The 24,367-nt window shown below is 43.0% G+C and overlaps 1 protein-coding gene across 3 annotated transcripts in view; it reads left to right on the forward strand.

Annotated features, from left to right (window-relative positions):
• LOC105686909 (hemicentin-1) overlaps positions 1 to 24,367 on the forward strand; it is a 64,920-nt gene that overhangs the window by 37,289 nt on the left and 3,264 nt on the right. For all 3 annotated transcript variants that reach the window (XM_012402164.3, XM_048653408.1, XM_048653407.1), the window contains 8 exons: positions 340 to 554; positions 655 to 765; positions 2,214 to 2,432; positions 6,744 to 7,040; positions 10,378 to 10,508; positions 19,743 to 19,902; positions 20,122 to 20,424; positions 22,765 to 23,202. In XM_012402164.3, the coding sequence (XP_012257587.1) occupies positions 340 to 554; positions 655 to 765; positions 2,214 to 2,432; positions 6,744 to 7,040; positions 10,378 to 10,508; positions 19,743 to 19,902; positions 20,122 to 20,424; positions 22,765 to 23,202 (1,874 nt within the window). The remainder of the gene's footprint in view (positions 1 to 339; positions 555 to 654; positions 766 to 2,213; positions 2,433 to 6,743; positions 7,041 to 10,377; positions 10,509 to 19,742; positions 19,903 to 20,121; positions 20,425 to 22,764; positions 23,203 to 24,367) is intronic.

Consider the following 24,367-nt stretch of genomic DNA (forward strand, 5'->3'; position numbering starts at 1 on the left):
GTACCTATAAGGTATGCGAAGAAAACGAAAACTCGAGGCTTAAACTCGGAGGGCGCTTTTACCCTTTGTCAAAAGCGAGGCATTGATAATCGCTTTCCACGACAGTCGACGTTACGGGCGACACGGCGCGTCGTCACGTTAACTGCCAATTAAACCAGCTAAAAGCGCCGCTACAATGGCTTTTACTCCATAGTGCGAAGGTTTATTAAATCCAGTACGATAACCATTTTTTTAGGGAATTTCTTCTTTTTTTTTTTTCCATTTTTTTCAAGGCAAAGTTATCATTGGAATTTAGGACAAAAGTATCTTCGCTTATTTCCTTTTCCCTCTCATTTCCAGTTTAGACGCGAGGGGTGGTGTTCTGAATAAATCGGTTCACGCGGCCCTGGTTAATGACTCGGGGAAAAAAAGCTTCTTCCTTGTCGGTGATGGTCACCATAGAGCGAGGTTGAAAATCACAAATGTCACCTTCAACGACCAGGGGGTCTTTCGATGCAGAGTAGACTTCGCGAATAGCCCCACGAGGAACTTCAGGGTCAATCTCACCCTCGTCGGTAAGCTCATTTCCTACCGTAGAAAAATAAGGGGGACAGAAAATGAGTAAACAAATAAACGGGGTGGATGTTTCTGTAGCTAATTTTTCTGTCATTCCAGAACAGCCAACCAAACCGGTTATTTACGACGCTCAAGGTCGCGAAGTCACCGGCGTCGGAGGTCCGTTCCTCGAAGGGTACGATCTCTTCCTCTCGTGTCAAGTGGCCGGAGGTAAGTTGCACGGTGATGTTGGAAAACCCTATTCGTTATATTCCTCCAGGTCTCCGTACCGCACCTTCCTCCCGAGAAAAACGAATTCGGGGACTCTAAATCATTCGCTCCCCGATCTATAACCCTGCCAGACCGCGACGTCCGGTAGTCCGGTTCTAAAAATATCAGCGGTGAATTTTCTCACGAATAATAAACGCGTCCTGTACCGAAAGGTTCGTGGGTGGAATTTGAACTTTATTTACCCTCGGGATCGCGCGGCGTTACCCGGGGAATCGGATGGATAGGAACTCGAAAAGGGGGAACCGTTGGCTTTCGCGGCAATGACCCGTGGAGCAAATAGCGTTCGATCGCTGAATTTTCAGGACGGTCCAAGTTCCCGTACGCGTACGACGTAGCGTACGCGGAAGGTACGCACCTCGCCGGCCGGGGAGAAATACGCGCTTTTCGACCGTACAAAGACGGATTAGCATAGGAATTAGTTCGGAGCGTTCGTCGATGGAATCGTTCGGTTAATACCTGGAAAGCAGGTCGCTGTACCAAAGGAAGTCCTGCTACAAAGCGACGGCATCCCGGCGCTAAATAACCTTCCCAGACGTACCCAGCCTGCTGGGATACTTCATTTGAAACTTGGTACCGTCGTCCGGAACAATCGAACGACTGGAAAGGAGTAGATGCAGGCCGACGGTAGAGCGCATATTGTTCTAGCAGCCACGCTATCTGGGTGGAGGCGTCCCGCAGGACCTCTGGACTCGGGATATACACGTATAATACATTTTCAAATAACCTATTCCACAGAAACGGGATCGACCTCTTTGACCCGGACAAAGACAAAACTGAAACTACGTCTACACTGTTGCTCTAGAATTTCGATTATAAATATATTCCCTGCCAAAGGAAGATTGGAACTCCTGAGGGCAATTTACGGTGACTACATGTAACATACGAGTTGTACGGAAGCTCGCGATTACCGGAGAGAAACGATAGAGAAAAAAAAAGATAAGGTAATGCCGGTGGAAAAAGACGGTGATTACTTTTTCCGCATCCTAGAACTACCTCGCATTCCTCCTCGCGGCTCTCAGTTTCTCTCTCTCTCTCCCCCCCCCCCCCCCCTCTCGCCCCCTCTCTCTCTCTTTTCCGTGGTTGAGCGGTATAAGGTGAAAGGAGGGTATCCGCAAAGTTGATTCCGGTTGTGGGACGGGGCTTTTCGAAATTCAGTTACGGCTTCAACTGATGAAATCACACGCAGCGTATTTTGGCGACCAATCCGATGCCGAGAGGATGTAGCCGAGACTCACTTCCGTAGTTAGTTTTCCCTTGTTTCCCCGATAAGAATTTCTCTCGCAGACTAATCCGGAAATGTTTGGGAATTCGTTATATCGTTAAGGCATCCGTAAAACTAACTGAAAATACCAGCTAAAACGTTCGCCTCGCCATTTTTATAATTCCAGGTAAACCGAAGCCAACGGTAACTTGGTGGAGAGACGGTCAATTATTGGACGGGGTGGTGGACTCTCCGGTGATCCATGGAGTACCTGGAAAATTCACGGTCAACCAATTGTTCGTCGGAATTGTTACGAGGGCTTTATGGGGGGCAAAACTTGAGTGCAGAGCGCAGGCTGGTCCGCTGGGAAAACCCGTCGTTCGGGAAGTCCCCTTGGACATTTATTGTGAGTTTATCTTTTTTTCCACTTCTCATTCGTGTAAGTTGAAAATATTTTTCGAACGAATCGAAAAACTGATGAAACTCGTTGTTCCCGCGGACATGATTTCGTGCGGTTCGCGTTTCTATTCGGCAATCAAAGTCAGGCTTTCTTTGCATAATTGGTTCGAGTAGCGAGGAATTTAATTCTCGAATGAACGAACAATGTTGAATGAGTCGAGTATGAATAAGGAGGGTATCCCTCCGATCCTTACTCTCCCTGACTTCGTATACCGCAAAAATTTCGTGTTCTGATATTCCAAGCCTCCTCATATCCCCCGTTACGTATACTTTAGGACAACAAATTAGTCCGCGAGTTAATTAAAATTGGATCGGAATACGGTTGTACTATCCCACATTCACCAGCGGCAGCTGCTTCTTCCTCCCTACATTTTCCCCCTCTCTTTCTTCTCCTCTTTCTTTCAACCGGCGAGAGTTGAGATTTTCATAGAATGGTTTGTTCGCATTTACAAGTATTTTACGAGGCCTAAAGGGATCTACGTAACCTCCGTACTCCGCGGGGTGATGCGAAAACCAGTATTACCTTTTTCGACATTAAAACCGGCAAATAAACTTTATTGTTCGCTCCAAACGTCGTTTCATTAATTCGTTAATACCAATTCAAGAGTTTACATAACCATGGGGAAAAAAAAAATTATCAAAGTCACTAATTGCCATTCTAGGTGCAAAAATAATTTATTTATAAATTTTAAATTCGTGGTTCGAGGTGACGTAAATCGAACCTTGAATCCTATTGCGTCGGTCAGCAAGGTTCGGAAAAAGGTGAATCAATGCGAAGGGACCTTTCCTCGGAAATACATTATTCCTGGTGAAGAAATAAAATATCACGAAGTATCGCCAACTTGAATACATACTCGAAATAGTTCGTATGGCGTAGTAGCGCAAACCACGTGGTCTACGATATTCTTAGCCACCCAACTCACGTGGCAGTAATAATTCATTTAGCCGAAGTTCCTGTCCAAAAAAAAATCCTCAAAAACTCCGTCAGTTTTGTGTCGCGCACAAGAGTAAGAAAAAAAAATAGAATACTAAAAGAGAAAAAAAAAATCGCACCCTTACAGCTTTTGCTTTAATACAACTTTTGATCGTGCAGATTTTTCACACACCCATCACACGATATTCCCCATGATCGATTGTTTTCAGATGTGGGAAGGGTTTCATTTATTTATTATTATTTTTTTTTCTCGTAAAGAGTTCATGGATAAAGGCGTTTTCCACTCGAGGGAAATACGCAATCTTGCACTCCGGAGTTACGTGGTATTATAGCAAAGGGGAGGAGATTAATCACTTGGGATAAAACGCGATGGTGCAGTAGCAGCAGCTTACGCCGTGCGAAGCAATACGCCCGCGATTCTCTTCGCGATCACCGAGTTGTGATAAAACCCCGAAAACGAAATGAATTGATAAACAATTGTATGTATCCGAGTGTGATCACCTCGCGCACTTTTTTTCATGATTATAATATTAAACAGTCGTATCCGTCGAATGAATCGTTTCGCGTGATCCACTGTTTTTTCTAATCACATCCGAATAAACGAGGGGACAAAACGCAGGAGAAAAAAAAAAAAAAACGCTGGATGTGAAGGAGCATATCCAAGCCGGTGGACGGAGAACGAGCTTGAGGGGCGAAGGGGAACCCTTGGGAAATATAACTTACGGAGGCCACGCCGACCCAAACTGGAACACATACTGAAAATACCATTATGGCTTAGGAGGGGACCGTTAGATCTGAAGGGACAGAGGCTCGACGTGCGGGAACGGCGGGGAGGAACAAACGTCTAATTTTTTATTTTTTCGCCTCGCATTTTTTCATCTGATTTCTTCTCGCGTTGCAGGTTCGAAACTGTCGCGTTTTTCGGAAGAAATAACGAACGACTTTGGGATATCCCATCGTTTGGACTCGTTTGATTAACTCCTGGAAATGAGGGAAAAATGTTTTCTAATTGGTAAACTTTGCGTCGACGCTGTCTATATTGTAGATTATTATTGTCTCGTTGCAGATGAGAAGTGAAAAGCGAGAAACAGAATTGTACACTCGTATTGTTGATAACAAGAATAATAATAATTGCTTTCGACTTGTCGTCGTCGTTTGTGCTTTTTAGTTGAAAAAGTACTAGTGCGTTTGTATTATATATGTTAAAATTTTATACAGTGTGATTTCAATTGAGCTCGAGAGGAACAGAAAACGCAATTATTTTTATGGATCTCTCGATGGCTGTCAGATCAATGATTTGATTCATCGAATTGTTTTACACTCTCCGTCGTCGTTTATCTCGTCGGTATTTTTATTGTAAGTCTAACTGTGGGAAGAATAAAAAAAAAAATTGGCTCGGTATTCTTCGTGTCGCTTTTTTTTTAATATTCCAACCGGTTCGAGAGTAACTTAATGGCGTGGTACCTGTGTAATAAGATTTGAAATGTGGAAGTTTTAACGGAACCGTTTAATCTGCACAAACGGTGTTCGTATAACACGGGCGTTAATTATTGCAAAAGAATGGCAGCTATTCGGACGGCCGTCATCGACCAATTAAAATCTACTTAAAAACTCGTCGCTCCTCATTAAACTTTGGTAACTCTTGAAATACGCTGAAGAACGTCGAAATTACCGGTTTTAAAGGTACATAACAATGTCGGCTGATAACGTCGAACCTGTTTTTCATAGATCTCAAAATCTAATTCCACCTCAATCGATTGGCTCTTAAAACATCGAAAAATTCAGAACAATCATCCTACTGATCGAAAAATCAATCGACAAGAAAATAAAAATTATCATTCGTTCAATCCTATTCGTGCAGGGATAATTGTACCGCAGAAAAAGAGAATCTCTCGAATCGAGAGAAGAAACAAAAAAGAACGGTGTCAAAAAAAACGGAAGACTGTACATTCGAGGGGCATTATTTTCAGATTCTACACATCTGGCGCAATTTCGCCAACAAAAAATTCTGACGCTTGAGTCATGATATTTGTCTCTCTAATGCGTCTCATTAAAAAACCAAAACAAGAAAAAACCGTTTGACCGTCTATGTTTTTTTTATTTTACGACCAAGTGCGTGAAAAAAATATTGCAACACCCTGTAGTTGGATATCCGTCGTCGAGTATATTTTCTAGAAATATAAGTAGGTGCGAAGCGCGAGCGGTAGCTGGAATTATATTCCCTCGGCGCCAATGAGGTTCGGATTCGCCAATTTACGGCCGATTGCGGTAGAAATAACTGTTTTAGGGGTTGTAAATCCCTTCGACCGATTAACGGGTGTCTACGTAACGCGATGCGAATTATCCCCCTGCCTTCTTCCCTCGCCCGAAGCCCCTCCTCTCCCCACCACCCCGTCGCTCCTATCCAGATCCCCTGTATACGAAAACCTCGGGACACGAGCACGACGTGGTATGTTGGCGCGTCGAATTATCCGTTTGAGACGCGAACGGAATCGCAGATCGTACAATAATTTATACGTCCGTAAAATATATATATATATATCTATACGTTACCCAGAAAGGGTGTGCAGCGTCAGACCGAAGACGTTCACGAAATAAAATCGGTCTTCTTCTATGCTATAGATATATAAAACGGGGATGAGTTGATTTGATTTATCAGATAAATTCTAGGAGTTTCGCTTTCTTCCCCTCGTCCTCCTTTATTCATTTCCAATTCTCTGTGGCTACGGTTTGCTCAGGATTTTTATCGGTCGGTACCGAAAATGTGCCAATGGCAGATTATTAATCGATTAACTGGTCGAAGGTAACAGGTATATCGTTTCCACAGCTCTTTCGACGCATACGTTTGACATGCGAATTTCGAGTCACGCAACGAGGGAAACAGCTGTATCCATTGTAAATTATTTTAACCATAGGATCGGTGAATACCCATTTTCAAAAGTATGATTCGAATGTCCGCCGCAGCTGGCTGAACTAAAAATAAGCTGGATAAAATAATTATTCGTCGGATATTGGACACGACAAATCTGGGAACCGATTTTACTTTTTGTTTGTTTGTTCGTTCGTCTCTTTGGTTTTCGTTATTGTGATACCGTAACTTCCGTTCAAAAGTCGAAAAAAAAATATGTACATAATATAACGTTGTTTCAAATTTCGATTCTTACTTTTACCCGTATCCACAGGGGTGTCAAACTCAATTAAAACATGATCCATTTTATTTCAGAGCATCGTAGACCACAAAAAATTTGACACCCCTGCTGTGGATCGTGAAACTAGTTTTATATAATGACTTTCCAACTCAACAGAAAAATAAATGAATTCTAGTGAAGCCTGCTGCGGTAAAGATCGTCCTCGACACGGAAGTGATCTACGCGGGGCGTCCTGTGGGTGCGAGGTGTGAAACTTGGGGTAGTTCACCGGCAGCTAGGATCATTTGGACGCTGGATGGGAATACTATACGAGATCCTTCGATCGCGTCGACTCAGAGGAGTAACTCGACGGTGAGCAAATTGGCGCTGGTTGTCGGCCGTGAAGATGACACCAAGGAGCTTTCGTGCCGCGCTGAAAATCCAAGATTCCCCGGTGGCGTACTCGAAGCGAAGAAGGTCCTCAGAGTATCGTGTGAGTCTAGAAACAGAAAAGAAATTTTCATCGTTAGTTGTGTTTGCATTAGTTTTACAGGCGAAGGTTCGAAGGCCTTGGAAAGATACTCGTCGGTGAGAAAATCGGGAGGATTCGAATCCCGTAATCGCGTCGATGACGATCGTAACGACGATCGTTTCGACTGGAGACTCGTCATAAGTTTGAATTGAATTTCGAACACGCGGTAGTAAAGCGAGGATCAAATTGCCAGTGTTTTTGTGTAACGGGACTGCGGGGGGCAACATTGGGTAACGCCTTTTTGTAAGAAAAAGGAGATCGCGGACCGTGGCTGCCATGCCATCACCGGAAAACGATGCTGAGCTTCTCGTTGCTTACAAACTGCACTTCCGATTGTCCGTTCCAATCTCTGGCAGTCTGCTCTGCCCCAGTTTCTCCGCGTTATTTCTTCTTCTTCGAAAATATATATGGAAATCTTGGTAATTTTATCAGATTTCGTACGTAGGGGAATATTTCCTCGAAATTGTTCTTGGCATGAGAAGTCAAAGAATTCGTTTTGTCAAATGGTTGAACCATTAGAAATTTGAAATTTGAAATAAGCACGATGAGTCGTTTTCTAGCTAGAATCCGAACGGATCGTGACCTGCAACTTGAATTCTCTACTCCTGAGGGGAATCAGAGGATGACAACGACGTGCATGAGCTTCTCGGTCCGTACTACCGTTCGCCATTATACCAAGTGCGAATCTGAATCGAATCCACTCCCGGTGCTAAGGAATGCAGGAGTTCTTCGATCCATACAAACTTACTCGGGGAAATATCCTCTTTCTATTTTTCTCAAGGATGGAATCAAAGCCGGATTTGATTACCCTTCAATAACGTACGACTAGACCGATCCTGATACCTCCTTTTCTCCTTTTCTCCTTTCCTACCATCCTTCGGGCAGCACATATCAGCCCCCAGATGCGCTCGGCGTATAGTGCAATGCCGTGTCACCGGCAACACCTCCATAAATTGGTTACAACTTCCCTAACCACGACTAGCTGGGGCTTTCATGAATTCGGAATACTGCTATCCGTCACCATATCCCGGATAGAGTTGTGCGCGTCTAACTCTTCGTATTTTGCACGTCAGCCAATTATATGTTGAACAGTCTGCAGTTTATTCGTTCAACAATTCAGCGAATCGTAGTAAACGTCTCTTTGGTCATCGAGTTGGAAGGTTTGTCGTCAGCTTGCGGTTGGAAATTGTAACTAACCGTTGGAGTGAGTGTTGAAAAAAAAACCCCGTTCTCTCCGCCACTTGCCACGATAGACGATTTAACGTATTCTCTGGTATATCGGCTTCGAAGGTGGGGGATAATTCTTCAGAGTCGAATGACAAAGAATATAATTTCCCATGAACCGATTCCCCGATATCGGGGACGAGGGAAAAGAAAGATAAAAATTCGCAGCTGTTGCATCCAGTTCCGAGAAGAAAAAGCAAAATTCGCAGACAAGAGAGCGTCAACTCGAGTTAACTCATTCATACGACGTCTGCTGTCCATTCTTTACTCCGGTTGTTGCGGCTGTTGGACTGACAAGACGATGAGTCGATGAAGAAAGGTGTCATGCGAGATAACCGGCGAAAACCAACACTGCTAAAGTTCAGTTAGGGTGGAGGTAAAAAGTGAACGTCGCACCAGAAGTGAAGTGCCACGGAGTTCGGTTGATATCCATCGGGTTGTATCCCTCGAGTTTGGCTTCATCCCCAGCTGCTATTTGCTTAATACCATCTGTCTGGATGATGCGGAATAGGGAGGAGCGGAGGAATTGGAATAAGAGACACGTTGAAAGACGGGAGTTACAAAATTTCCCCTAACAATAAGTATCCGCGTATTCGAACGGTGTATAAGAAAAAAAAAAAGAAAAAGAAGCGTCGAGGCGAGGATGAAGAAAGGGGACGATTTTTCCCTTGTATTTCATCCCTTCTCTCCCTTTTCGATATTGATTCGCGTTATCGTCACTTTTTACGGTTACGCGTTGTTTTGTTTGTACTTAATTTGTTTCCAGCTGATCCATTTCCAGATTCTTTGGCCAGCGAGGTTGAACAAACGAGAAAACGAGAATTGTGCTCGTGAAAATTTCTTGAAAAGGTTTGTTACATCCTTGGCCAACCTTCGTCCCACGTTATTGGCGGGTCAGATCCGTCGGACTTGTAAACCGTCACGAAAACTCGGATTGAAACGTCCGACATGACGTCGGTCTCTGTTCGCTCCCAGTTCTAAGAACTCGCGAGCTTTTCCTAAAACGACGCTCTACGGTCTGGATTCCTTATTCCAAAGGCTTAGTTCGTTAGCACCGAATGTCGCCGAAAGCCAAAGTCAATCTACTTTACTGGGCGCATGGCTTGACTGCGAGAATAGTAACCGTAAACGTTTATGGTTATACAGCTTTTCTATGTCCGAACTTGAATGCAGAACGAAGTAGAAAACGACCTTGAAAACGAATCACTTACAGACGCTCTCGATGGACATTAAAAATTAAACATCACCTTTTACTTTCTTGTTTTATTCAGACTTCCGTACGATGGAAATTAACTCGCCGTCTCCAGTTGGAAATTAATTCGAACAATTGACAGGATTGTTCCTGTGGATAAAATAAACGTACCAAGGATTACGCATTTGTGTGAGGGTAATTTTAGGTGATTTCTTGCTTAGTTCCGAAGCATGTTTTCTCTGTCCAAAACGGCAGGATCGTTATTACATAATTCAAGGAGTCTAATGTAACACAAATTGAACATAGTCATCAGACCAAGACTGAATTACATATTTATCGAGGACAAACAAATTATCTTACAATTGTAACGAAATTGACGGAGATAAAAGTAACGCAAGGATAATGGGAAAATTGATTCCAAATTGAGACGAAACGTCGATCGTCGCAATGACAACGATACGGAAAGAGGAAAATCTATACGTGAATTTACATCAGCGACAATAATGGCAACGTAACTTTGGCGACACCCGACAGCCTGCGCATGAGTTTTCGGATCAATTACACGTTGAATGTGATAGAATAACGCGGTCTGCTGGGGTGTAATAAACTCTTATACTTCAGTGGGGTGGATTCGGGGTGGTTGACGCGGTAGGTAACAAAAAAGTTTACGTTGTTTCCTGGCACCACTTTGCCAGGATATGACGTCACTCAATGGCGCGCGAGTGTTCGCGATGAAACTCTCCCACTCTGTTCGAAAACCCCAGCAGCGAAACCAAACGGAGGGAGGGAGATAGAGATAGGCGGAGAGAGAAAGAGGGAGAGAGAGGGTGAAGAAATTGAGAGCCCAGTTTGCTCAGGGCTTCATTTCACTTTCTGTTACAGACGCGCCTGTCGTTTCGGCCCAGATCGCCAAAGGCTACGACCCCGAAACTTTGAGAGAAGGTGACGACCTTAAGCTCGTATGTGAGGTGGACAGCAATCCACCACCGGAAACCATCGTATGGTATCACGACGTAAGTATATTCATGGTTTCTTTGACTTTCTCCCTCAGTTTGTCCTTCGGAGTATGACCCGGAATCTTTTCGTTTTCATCTATTCAATTTCTCCGCGATGATTCTCGAATAAGTTTCTCGCATCCCTTCGTTTCCAGAAGTGAATCAAACGGTGGTCAAAGAAAAAGAAAGCAGATAGTAAATTGAACGCACTACGTAGGTATAGACGTCTTCGGCCGATGGTACGATGATAAAGTACTTTCATGAGTACACGCCGTGTTTACTTCTTATTCTCTAGGAGGTCTGTAAACCTTTCAGTGGACCTTCAGTTTTATTGTACAGTTGAAGATGAAGATACAGATATATTTGGGTACGGGGTAGCTAGTATTCGACTCGGCGTCGCGACGCCACGAGTAAAAGTAGAGGAAGAAAAAGAAGAAGAAGAAGAAGAAGAAGAAGAGGAGGAGGAGGAGAAGGAGGGGGAAGGAAAAAAGTAAAAGAGTGAGAAAATCGAAAGTCAGAAGGCGATTCGGGTGGATCTGGTAACAGTGGTACCTATATACGTATAGGTATAATACGTAACAGCTACGTCGCACTGTATGTGAATATCGCGAAGCAGTACAAATGGAGCCTCTGAGATATTGAATTCAAGGCGAGAGACGTCTCCGGCAGAGTTAAGATCAAGTAGCTCTACCTCCTGCAACTCCACTTTATGGCTGACGTACTTCTCTCTACTGTGCAATACCAAGCAGAGTAGCGCAGTAACTGCAGCAGAAGCAGAAAGAGAAGCTACGAAAAGTATATACTCGAGAAACGGAACGTTGTTTTTCAAGATCAAAAGGGCCCGGCTAGATGACGCGACTTCCGACTTCCGGGTAACGCTCCGAGAAGGAGAACAAGAGGAAGACGAGGAAAATTGGGAAGGAACGATGAAGAATGAAATGCCCGAAAAAAAATAGACGGCGAAGCGTCGCGAGACGCGTACGGGCTATTGTGTAAAAACTAACCAATACCCACCGTAAGTTTATGCCAGAGGGTTGCAGTAGGACTTTGCGGATATATAATTCATAGGAAAAATAGTACATCTATACATATACTATACATAAATGTATAGTTAGTTTTACTGCTATCCGGTAGTTGTTCAAATGGGTGGGGGGAAGGAAGGGGGTGACCGAGGGTTGCGGCTGTTTTATAAATATGTATGCGCTCGGTACGAAGAGCGCATTAGCGAGAGTAACTCTTCTTTTAAGAAATGCAAAAACTTACGGACGCGGAACGTAAGTCCGTATACCTATACACATACCTGTCTTTGCAGTCTGGAAAATATCGCGGAGTTCCGCCACTTCTTATTTATTTTATTTTTACATACGTACATGTATACGTGTGTATTCATATAGACATACGTGTGTATGTGTTATTTTTTCATATCACATCTCCAGATCTCTTTTGTTCATTTTTTAACTTTACATTCATTTTTCATCCTTCGCATTCCTGGGAATATTTTTTTTTTTGTTCACCTTTTTTCTTTAATTTTTCAAGTGAGACCGCCGCACATAGACAGAAATGGATAGAAGTGTCTGTCGTTCGGAGATAGAGAGCGAAAAAAGAAGGAAAGAGAGCGGTGGAGGAAAAAAAAATTTGACCCTAATGCCGAAACTAGGCCTTGGTTAATTCGTTGAATTGAGTCGACAGTCGTTAGCTTATCCCCTAGGCGATAAATTAGCTAAGAAGCTGCTGCTACTGCTGCTCCATAGCTCCTTAAATTAGCGCGAAACTTAAACTCATCAACGCGTAATTCACGGACATTAATTAACGATCGTTAGATATGATATGTATAGATATAGTCGTACGCGAATATGAGACAGATATATTCAAAGCTAAAATAATTCTCTCCAGGGGGTGGAAAATTCATACGAAGAAGTACAGGTGTGACACGTGGCATACGTATAATACGGGGCGGAAAAATGTCTCGAAAGGTGATCCAGAATCGAAAGTCTATCCGAATGTAAATTGGAAAGGTAGAGAAGAAAAAGAAATAAAAAAAATGCAATCCCGCAAAATTCGTCGTTTTGTCTGCCAACGTCGAATATTGTTTTGATCAGGAGACAAATATAAAGAAAAATAGAATTTAATATTATAAGAAATCTTCAATCATTGCCGATCGTTAGAATAACGCAAGGAAGACAAGGGGTGAAGAAAAAAGAATCGACAAAAAATGAAAGGAGGGGAGAATTGAAAATGCGAAACAGTTATTGGGGTTGAATAAAGCAGCGATGGAATTCCGAGCGGAGAAATAGCGATTGAGGAAATATAAACGCTGTCTGTCCGACTGGTTAATTTTGAGGTCAGGTTGGGTTGTGTACAAAAGATGGAAAATATTCGAGTTCGCGTAGACTCCGAGGCGATGTTAACAAAATCACGAGCGCAACGCCCTGCGAGTCACCACCCGCGAAAAATCAGACCCGAGGGGAGAGCGGTTACTGCGAATGAAAATTCATTGGTACTCGTCAGAAATAACAAAATTATTCAATTCCAGAAGTCGCAAGAATCGGAAGTCGAACAGCGTAACCACAGTCCACGGAAATACACAGCTAGGCAACTCCCGTATATGGATATTTTATATGTATATGTAATTTATACCGTTCCAAATAAGCCATTCTATTTCAATTACATATTTTCTTTCATTTTTTTAGATAATTTTCTGCAGGGGTATATCACGCCTCGAAAGTTAAAAATTCACTCAAAACGATCCAATGGAAGACCGAGGAATAAAATTACAGGCCGATTAGAATTGAACTTTCTAAAGAAACAAAAAAAAACTCAACAAACATTATTTCGGAATTTCGGTCAAGTGCACAGACTTGCGGTTTCTCGAGAACAATTTTCTTTTTTTTTCTCTTCTCTTCTCTCCATTTCTTTAAAAGTGATTGGGTCCTTTTCTCCGGGCAAGTCGCATTTCCTTATCCCATAGGATATCTAGGTAAATATATATAATACAAACGTGAGTGCATATATATACATACGTATATCTATGTACATTTTGTGCTTGTATAGTTATATATATCCCATGGGAAATTGTTGCGCGCGTATATATGCGGATCGCCAAAACGAGGCCCGAGACCACACCGAGAAAAGCAGACAAAAAAGAAGGAAGAAAATAAAATAACTTCCAACCTACGTAAATTGTTAAGAAAGTCCCCCCGAGTGGGGGCTCAAACGTTATAAGCAGCGCCATTTTTTTTATTTGAAAAATTTAGAATTATAACTCTGCGGATCACGTACATAACTCAGACGAAACGTTCTTCTTTTTCCTGTTTTTTCTATTCCATGTATTTTCTCGCCAAAATTTATATTACCCATATCCAACACCTTATTCATTCTCGATGTGGTTGGTTGAACTTTTTTGCTATTTGTTTTTTCCTCTTTTCTTTTTATTTCTTTGTTTTCTTTTTATCGCGAATGTTTATAACACGTGAAACTTCACCCGCGCGTAGTACAGATACGAAGAGGGTGAGATGTTTAAAAAATTGGTTGTTTCTGGCCGATCCATTGCTCTTGTAACAAAAAAAAAAAAAAAAAAAACAAAACAAAACAAAACAACAAACAAACAACGATGTACGAACAGAGGGTGATTTTTGTTGCTTTGAGGATCGCCCCCCTTAATTGTTGGCGAAGCAGCGAGGGTGCGGGCAAGTCAAGTTTGAATTCCGCGAGCAATCAAATGAGACGATGTAACCATTACTTTTATCAGTAGGGTCTGTACATGTAGTCGAATGCAGATATATTACCAGCTCTTCGATTCGATCAGGCGGTTGTTCTGAAATTCCTAAAACTCACCCTTTGGCATTGGAATATTTATGTGCATCGTATCACGATTGAAATACTCGAAATGAAGGTGGGTGCGGGTGGGCTCCCCGTCAAGGGTGGAGGAAGCAGAGAGAGAAGAGAGAAAGAGAAAAAACTGAGAGAAAAAGAGAGAGGAGAAACGTGACTGATATTATCCCCGGTATTCGGATCGCACTTATCTCCTGTTTTGTATACATGTATAATGTAATATAAGCTAAAACAACCCTCCCGTCAAATGATCCTCGACTTACACTCGAATTTCGAGAGGTATTCCTTCTCCTTTATTTTTCGAAGTCAGAAATTATATTCGCGAGCAAACATCTCAGATAAGAAAACGTTCCTGACTGAGGAATAAAAAGCCAGAGATTATCGTGGACTCTCGGAATTTTTTAAAAGCCATATTCGAAAATATTCCTTCTCTTTCTTGTTCATGAATTTCCGACAATTCAAGGGACTCGAGCGATTGTCCTTCAATTGTTCGTCAATCCGGATTATGATAATTAATGTCTTTGAACAATCAATCAGCCCTGAGATCCAATAACGTAATTATCCTGCGATGGCTCGCAGAATTCTATTCTCCCTTTTTTTCCCCAATTCTTATTCTGTTTTCTGTATAACGATATACTTGTTCTTTTCTTCAATTCGGTCGTACGAGATGTGTCAGCGATGAAATTAAAACGTGGGATGTTGCGTCGAATTTGTGGTCTCGGTAGATGGTTTGAAATTAAAAATTGAAATTAAACTTTACTCCAGCGAAATCCCGAAACCCGCTCTTTGACCGTATTGTGAGCGAGGTTGGTTTAACTTTCCTTTTCCTTCTCTCCCCGCACGAATCCTGATTTCGAATGTCTGCCCACACAGGTGTTATACCGTATGGAGATAATTCCACCACGGTGGCCAAGCTATTTAGTTTGAGCTTTTTCCATCCTTTTTCCTTTCTCTCTCTCTCTTTTTGGCGTAATTATCACTTTCTCCGTTTCTTTTGTGCCGAGAGAAAAAAGTTCCATTCAACCCATCGGCGGAAAAACGAGCAAATGGATGGCAAAAAATAGAGAAAGGGAGACGTCATAGTATTTTCAGTTTCACACGAATCGATGTTGGAATCGCTGACTGAAATTCACACATATTTTAGCGAGCGAAGGTATTACACTGGTCTCAAGAATTGCGAAAATGGTACAAAAAAAAAAAAAGAAAAAGAATAGAAAAATCTTGAAGTGACGAAAAGTAAAGTATGTCAAAGCGCCCATGTGTATGTATCAGATATCTATACGGCGCACATATATGTACGTACGTACATTCGGTGGAGTTTATAAATCAGGTTAAAAAGTTGAGATTTCTTCCCGCATAATGATGTTTGGTACGTCGAAAGTTTTACCACCTAGCAACACAGATAGCTGCAGATTGGTGTCTGCACCAAGATAGGTCGGGTCGGGTGCTATATATTTATGTACATATAAATATATATATATGTACATATATATAATCTGTATATAGATACGTATGTACAAAGAGAAGCTTTCCACATTAGACTTAAAGCTTCAGAAGCTGGCGCTGCTCCTCCTGTTCCTTCTGCTCCTTCTGCTCCTGCTTTCGCCTCTGCCGGTGTTCTTGGTTTCGCGAAAACATGAGGCGAGGTATTTATGTAAAGTAATACGCGTATAAATATGTATGTGAGAAAAAAAAAGGGGATGGGAAAATAAAGAAGAAAAACAGTGAGGTGAGGAGAACGAACGGTAACGAGGGCGTAGCGCTATTGAGAATATGGGCTAGTCGGGCGAAATTTCCTGACTTTGGTATGCAAATAGTGAAGGGATAATTCTTACGTTTTGGCTTTTCTCGTAACGTGTTGGTTGAAACCTGGTTGCCGCGAAGCATCTGGTGGACCACGTCGCCTCTTTCACCTCTGGCGAATTTTCTCCTGATCGTCCTCCTCCTCCTCCCACTTTGAAGAACATGCCGCCGCCGCCGCCGCCGCCGCGTCCTCTGGCAGTACCATCCTCTACTCGCCCCTCAGGAAACCTTCTCTCCAACCCCCACGACGACGCGGCTTCGCGATAATACGCTCATCAGCATAATCGGGCAATCTGTTTTACTCAACTTTTAACGAGACGAACTCCAATTTCGCCCTGAGCGCTCGATTTGTCAAACAAACTTAAAAGGTTCGAGAAAAATTTTGACTCAACGTTCGCTAAAAGTCTAAATCGTGCTTTTGTCTAAGGTTTCTTTCGCTACTTCTTCTGCCTCTTATCTTTTTATTAGAATTCGTCTTCATCCGTTCCTCGGATGGACGAAAAAGTGATGCACCCGAAAGAATTGATTCTACAGAATAACGTAATCATCAGAAATTTGATATTTTCGAGCCCTCGACGGTTACCGTTGTTCTGCTTTTTTGGGAAAAGCATCCCACATGAATATTTTTTTCTCCCACTCTTCGGTATCACTCTTCATCCTCGTACACGATTTCTACTTAATGACAATCTATATACCTACTGTACTTCTCTGTTTTTACCATTTGACCCAGTAAGGATTTTTCCCGTCGAGACGCTACGCCCTACGATTTTTTCCCTCGTTTCTTTCGTTCCACATATTCATTCTTCCGTTCTATGCTTAAAAAGTATTTTTTTAATGTAGTTGTACGTACCGCGATTCGTCCATACAATGCAGGGACGAAGTGAAACTTTGGGGAGAAGAAAGAAACGACGAAAAAAAAAAAAAGAAAAAAAAAATCAAAACGAAGATAGACCGAGAAACGGGCTCGCGTTCTTATTCTCCAGAGTGAGCGAAGTAGCGCGCAAATCTACGATACGACCGAGAGACCCGTCACACATCCTCCGTCTCATTTCGATATTTTCCCGCCCATTCTTTTAGACCGTTATTAAAAATTCGTGTCACTGATTTTTACCCAACTCCAAAACTCATCGGCCGCCACGCGTATCGGAACCGCGGTGAAATTTTCAGGAGAGAAATGTCGTACGACGTAATGCGAAAAATCAGATTGGCCTCGGATTTTTCTGAGATCGTGTATATCTTATCGCGTAAGTCATGCGATCGGAGTTTCATCGGTTAAGGTAACTCCGTGTTGTAGCATGATTAACGTATTATGGCGTGTACATCATAGAGCTTTCGAATATAAGCTCTATACATATGCCATCTACCTGCCGTTAATTCAGTCTCGCCACACCACACGCGAGAACCACCACCGCGATCGGTTGAAATATGTTCTCTAATGGTACGGTTCGCCGATTCTGATCCAGCACCACCTCCATCGGCTAACGCTACCGAGCGCCCCTTTTACCCGCGTATATATCCAAATTGCGCGAGGTTATAGGAGGGGGAGAGAGGGAGGAGAGGGAGGAGGAGGAGGAAACGAAAACCACCGGGTAGCTCTAATCGGTTCACTCCACTTTGTCCTGCGATAGGTACCGCTATACACGTATACGTACCCACCGCTTGTGCAAAATAGACGATCCGGACGCGTGTATTAAATTGCAGGACCTTTGACATGCCCACCGATTTGGAACAGCGTATGATATACGTATAATATAAATAGCATTCATTTCATTTTAATGTTCTTCCGTTTCCCTTCTTTTTTTCTCTCATTACGTTTGGACACTCGTTCGTTTCTTCTGTCTTATCGAGAGGCGAGAAGTGGACAAAAATTAGGGGGCCGCCGAGAGGGAGGAAGGTGTCGTCTCGTTATTGCCGTTGGGGTGAAACACCCTTAATTTACAAAAGCGCGCCGAAAGCACCGGTACCAACTTCGTGGCGAAGCCGTTGGAAAGTGGTGCTTGTACGAGTTGTTTGCACGCTTTTAGAAAACACCTCGGTATTTTGTACGCGTATCGTACCTACCTACGTACGTATACAGATAGTATATTTCTACAGACGTACGTACACGTTCCTGAGGATATTTTTTTTTTTCCACCGGGTTTTTGCGCCGTGGGAACCTCCCCTTTCCCCCATTCTCCCCCCACTTTGACTCGCACAGCTTTTTGAAAAGCAGAAAAACACTTCCGGCTTCCATCCGGTGACTTTCCGGAGAATTAAAAGCTCCCCCACTCTCGGCTGGGCCGCAGCGTCGCGTCCTCCAAAGTTCCCCCCCTTTTTTTTGCTCTTCTCTCTTCTCCCGGTAAGGGCCGTTAAAACCTCACGGCGAATACTTCAAGGCCGTTTCTTTCTCCCACTTATTCGTTCCACACTTTCTATCCCCCTGCATACCGTTGCAGAGGTACATGTAAATTCTATTGTCTTAAACAAAGCAATTTAGTACCAGCAGATGAGATTCTTCTTAAGTTGTACAACGTATCCCGCAATCCGTTCATCTCGAACGAGGATTTTAATCACGAGAGCGAACGGAAGGCGAGTGATTTTTTTTCATTGTCTCACAGATCGAATCGGGGAGAAGATCTATCAAAGTCTTTTAGAATTCTTGTTCTCTGCGGGTTTTCCCTCCTCGGTCTGCCAAAAAATCATGTTATTTCGAATCGAATAATCCAAAAAAAAAAAATCATCAGTTTCTCACCCTATTTTGAAAGCTGTGGAGATTTTTTCTCTTCAGATTCCGCTTTTCCCTTCTCATATACCCGTGCACGCCGTTCTTCCGGTATTTAGTCGATAAGATGTAATAATCTGGACGTAGTATTTTTAGCGTGCTTGGCGTGTCAACTTACAGTTAGGGGACGACGATCACTAGAACGACTACCTTGAAAAAGACCTTCAACGTCTTTATTAGCGCGGAGCAACCATCCGCGATAGGAACCCTTATATTCAAAGCTCAGTTGATTGCGAGAGAATTGGTTATATAAGTTCAAAGAAACGCCGTAATCACCGTGTACGTATATAAGCTGGAACAGCGTACGTACGTTTAAATTTTACACGTACATATGTACGTAAAATATTGTACATACTTTTTTAACGCGCGGATTAAATTGCCGCCTTGGGCTCCGGGTTGGTTCAAGTTATAACTCTACACCGTGTACATACCTGGCTATACATACATATATATATATACATTGCATACTATGTATGTGAAAAACATGAAGCGAAAACTATCAGGTTACCGACTAGGTACGCCATACATAACTATACATCTTTATACCTACTTTACATAGGTAGGATAAGAACTTAATTGAAAGGCAGGTGCTCGCGCAGGGAGCTGGCCGATCAGCTGAAGATGGAAATTAATTTTTAATTGACTTGTACGAACATCGAGTCGTTTTTCAACATTTTACATCTCGGGATCTCCGGATTATGAACTATTTCATAGATCTTCGCTCGGAAAATTTCGATCCGTTTGTTCGAATGACATACGTCGGGTTGTATTTAACCGCTCCTCTGAAATTGTGACAACGGTTTTTGCCGAATTTCTATCCAGGTTTATAGAAATTTCAGACTCTAATTGCGTTCCAGGAAGCCCTGATAGAACATAACGTTACCGGAGGCACACTGGTAGCTTCGAAAACTCTGACGCTGAGGTCTCTCACGTTGGCTCATTCCGGGGAATACGTTTGCGTGGCAACTAATGCAGTCGGTGAAGCCAGAAGTCAACCCGTTCTCATACATATGAAATGTAAGCTCATTATTCAACGCTCGCCACATTCGAAATCCTCAAACTATTTGTTTTCAACAAGATCCGCCACTTCGTTCCAAATACACAAGATTCCCCCGTATCAACGATCATTCATTTTCCACTCCATTTTCCATTCCCTCATCGCCCGGTCACCATCGAATGCCCACCGAATTTCTCTCAACGCCGAAACTAAAGAAAGCTTTCTATCGTTCTCTCAAGATGCCCCGCGTTGCAGAGAAGGCTACGAGTCCCAGGAAGTCAGTGCCTTGCGTGACGAACCCCTCGCCTTGCTCTGCGAGGTCGAAGCTGTTCCCGGCGACGCTGTCCGTTTTTCCTGGACGTACAACGGAACTCTCGGCGACGTTTTGCCGCTGCCGTCGACGAGGGCACGAAACGAGGGATTGACGAGCACTTTGGAATACGTCGTCGCCGGGGAAAGCGATTTTGGGACACTCGCGTGTTGGGCGTCGAACAGCGTCGGCAGGCAGAAGACGCCGTGCGTTTTTCACGTCATACCTGCAAGTGAGTATTGCGATCGAAGATCTTCGGATACGTTTTTAGACTCGGAAGCCTCGCCGGGATTTCGGCTGGTGCAGATTCTCTTTTTCTTTATTATTCGGAGGGAATCGAACGTAATCATGCGTGAGTTTGGAATTATGGCCATTTGAGGATCTCCCCTGATTTTGAGAAAGGGGATTTTCGAGCGATGTAACCGAGGGCGAAAGTTTCTGTAATGTTTCCGAAGAAAGATAATACGCGTATTCGAGTATTAAGGGAGGCGAGGGCCATCCGAGAGTCGATATTCTCGATTTCGTAACTGAGTTAAAGGAGGAAGAAGGTTTATCTCAGCGAGAAGTTAGCCGAGAATGAAAACCCAGGCCGCAGCGGCGCATCAACTCTTGCGAATAGATCACGGATCGTTTGGTTCTCGAAATATCAGAAGCAATAGCGAACGCCGTTTCGTATTATCTGTCTGACGGTTCGCCCGGGACTTTACACCGGAGAGAAACTCACCCCATCCCCGAAGCCCTGTTTTCTCCCTTCAAATTCTCTCGCTCCGATCTCACCGACCGCCACCGTACGACGATGTCCCGACGCTCGAAATCGATGCACGCGGCATCTGTTTCGGTGCATAACCAGCGCCTCGAATAAAATGAAAATACTTGTAAAAACGCCCGTAAGATAGTAGCGAATTTTCGGTTCACTTTTCATTTCCAGAGTTACTTTAAGATCCGTACCCTTCAATTTTCATGAAATAGAGAGCACCGAGGAAGAAAATGTTCGAAAATTCGCAGCCATCCTTTTGCCTCTTCTTCGTCTCCTTCTCCGTGTTCTCGTTCTTCATCTTCTGCTCGCGTAGCGTCTGACAGTTTCTCCGCACAGTCGGTGGATTCATTATTAAAACAACGTTCGAAGTAACGCGACGGCGGAGACGACGGCCTTGGAAAATCTAACCAATTGCAATTTTACGTAGACAGCTTAAAAACAGTTCTAGCTCTCCTCGGCGTGAATTCGTGCGAAATCGAGCTTGTATCTGTTCAACGATTATTAAAACTGGGCTCCCACTTTCCCAAGTTCAAAGTACGCGTATAATGTATATGTATATACGTCTAATACCAATGCAGATACGAAAGGGAAATTAAAACGTATCAAGGGGAATAACTTCCTCCAATTTATACCCGTAATAACGACATCCCGATCGCGAGAATCTTTACTACAACCCAATAATCCTCTGCCGATTAGAAACGATTTGGATTTCGAATATTTGAAAATAAAAAAAATCGATTCGCTATTTTTGCCATGAATCGGCGAATAATTACTGTACTTCCGACTACGGGCAAGAATATGGAGTGCGACGTAAAAATGTATAGGGAATAGTATAGTGATGGAGAGACAATACCGTAGAACCATAGATATATTGAAATGGTAGAACGTTGTAAAACTGCACGATACAGTCTAGCGGTTCTATTTCAGTCAGCGAAAGTCAGATCCGCGATATGTATAGTCCATAAAAATTGTTTCCAGTAGAGTAAACAGCGGCACGAGCTTGCGAGCGGGTAGGGTAAAGCTGGAAAGAAAAAAAAATTAACAACAAAAAAAAAAAAACATAATAGTAAGAAGTCAAAAGTAAAAAGAGGAGAGAATAAAAAAATCGAAACAGAGAAAATAGAGAGAAGTTTCAGTTAAAAATCCCGAATCTCCGAATCTGTCGTTACTATTCATGGGCCTTCGTCTCCCATCGTTCGTCGCTGTGTATATCCTCGTTCTCGCAGTGTAGGTATAATACAGCTACGGATATTTTTCGTACAGCGATGAAAACCCCCGGAACGCCCTGCCTTCTTCGGTCACGGCAATAACCCACAATGCCATCCAACTACGAAACGCTACGGGAATCAGAGACCTGGAAAAACTCGCGTCCCGAATTCCGGAACACAAGGGGGACGCCGTTCTCCGGATAGGAAGAAAAAAAAAAAAAAAAAAGAAAATAAAAATAAGAAATAAAATAACTGAAACAGAAAAATTTCTGACATCTTTTCCATTCTTGTTTCTTTACGTCGTGCGGATTCGCTAGTCGACAAAAGATTTTTGAACCAATTTTTTTGCTCAAAAATTGACCGAGAACATCGAAAACCAATTTCACCGGGTTTCGTCAGCTCCGAAATATCCAGTGCAACTGAGTTCCCGAGTCTGGAAAGTTGAACTGCTTTTTTCGAACTCTTCTCGAGCTACGGAGAAAAATAATTCGAAGAATGTTTATCCCAGTTCGAGGATATTCAAAACAATTATCTTGGACATAGTTTTACACGGATGAAAATGTTGGCAATAATTCCAGACACTTTTCCTTGTTTTTTTTTTTCTCAGAAAAACCGCAACCACCCTTGGACTGTTCCCTGCGAAACGAATCCTCGGCGTTAGAAGTGAATTGTATCCCTGGATCAGACGGTGGTTTGCCGCAATATTTCCTGTTGGAAGTACGAGGAGTTTCGGGATTGTCGTCGGGTCTTCATACCCCCCAAAACGACCAGGGAGTTGCGGGAGAAGCGCCGCCAATATTCGAGGCGAGAAATCCTCGGCCAATTTTCCAGTTGGATAGGCTAGAGCCTGGTTTCGAGTACACCATGTTTGTTTACGCTGTTAACAATAAGGGAAGAAGCGATCCGGTGCTCCTCGAAAACGTTCGGGTCGCAGCTGGGGCTGTGGATAAAACGAAAAAATACGGGATTTCCATCGAGGGATTAACGAATGTTATCGCTCCCAACGCGCAGTCGTACAGCGTGGTTCTGGTCTCAGCGCTGGTCGGTGAGTATTTTTCGGAGTACTCGTTTTCCTCTTCCGACTTCTCCCTTCAAAGAGTCATATTAAAACGCTCGTGTATGGGGCGGGGGGATGACGATATTGCGTGGAGTATAAGGGAAACTACGGGAAACCAGGAGAAGGCGGATCTGCGAATCCCAACCCCCGAGCTTCCGAAAAAAGCGACAGAAAGATAAACGGGAAAGAAAGAAGAGAACGATCGGGGTCTTGTATAATTCATAACCAACCGCGTCGCTCGTCTTTATCGACTGCAAAATGAATTTTGAAAATATTTCCACAGCCAGTCATCCCACGCTTGATTTATCCGGGAAAGGCCTTTTCGTTTTTTTTGCCCGCCTCGGACGCGGAGCGGCAGAGGTTGGACTCTGTTATCGGTCGAAAATGAAATACGTGATTTCTTCAGTTTCAATCATTGCCACTATTTTTACACAACCCTTACACGGGGTGAGTCACCGTGGGTGTCCGAATAGGCGGAGACTGAACGGGGCGATGCGAGCGAGACAACGAATACGATTGCCGGTCTATCGCGTTGCTATTTTCTGCACCTATTCGGACACCTTTGGTGACTTTTCCTCTGTGGTACAAAAAAAGTTCACCGATATGAAGAAAGACATGTGCGTTTTTCTTCATTTATTCTTCGTCCATTTTTGGATACTAATTATCCGAGTGCACCGCGTGAAATTAATTTTGAAATAAAATCTTCTAACAAGAAAGGAAAACAAACAACCCGTTCAGTTTTCATATTCTACTCAACTGATTTCGAAAATTATAAATTATTGGTTTTGAATAAACTTCATTTCGAACGGATAAACTCCGACGATAATTCCTGTGTCGGCAATAAATTCGTTCGTGTGCGGGTAAATTTTCGAACAGCTATACGTATTCGTAGCTTTCGGTTGAATTCGCGTGATAAAAAACCAACATAATCGAAAGCTATTTCTTTTTCTTTTTCTCGCTAATAGTTATTGGGTGGCCCATTAAAATCTATCGGATTATATCGCAACGTGTGGATATGAGAACGCATAATTTTAGTTCTAACAATTTTCACCCCACCAAATTACTCGTAATATTGGAAAACATTTCGGTGATTTTATTTTCACGGGGTGCAGAGAAGAGAGTATATTTACCGCCACCGAAATGACCTACAACT

This window comes from Athalia rosae, chromosome 3 (assembly GCF_917208135.1).
Source record: "Athalia rosae chromosome 3, iyAthRosa1.1, whole genome shotgun sequence".
Lineage (NCBI taxonomy): Eukaryota > Metazoa > Arthropoda > Insecta > Hymenoptera > Athaliidae > Athalia > Athalia rosae.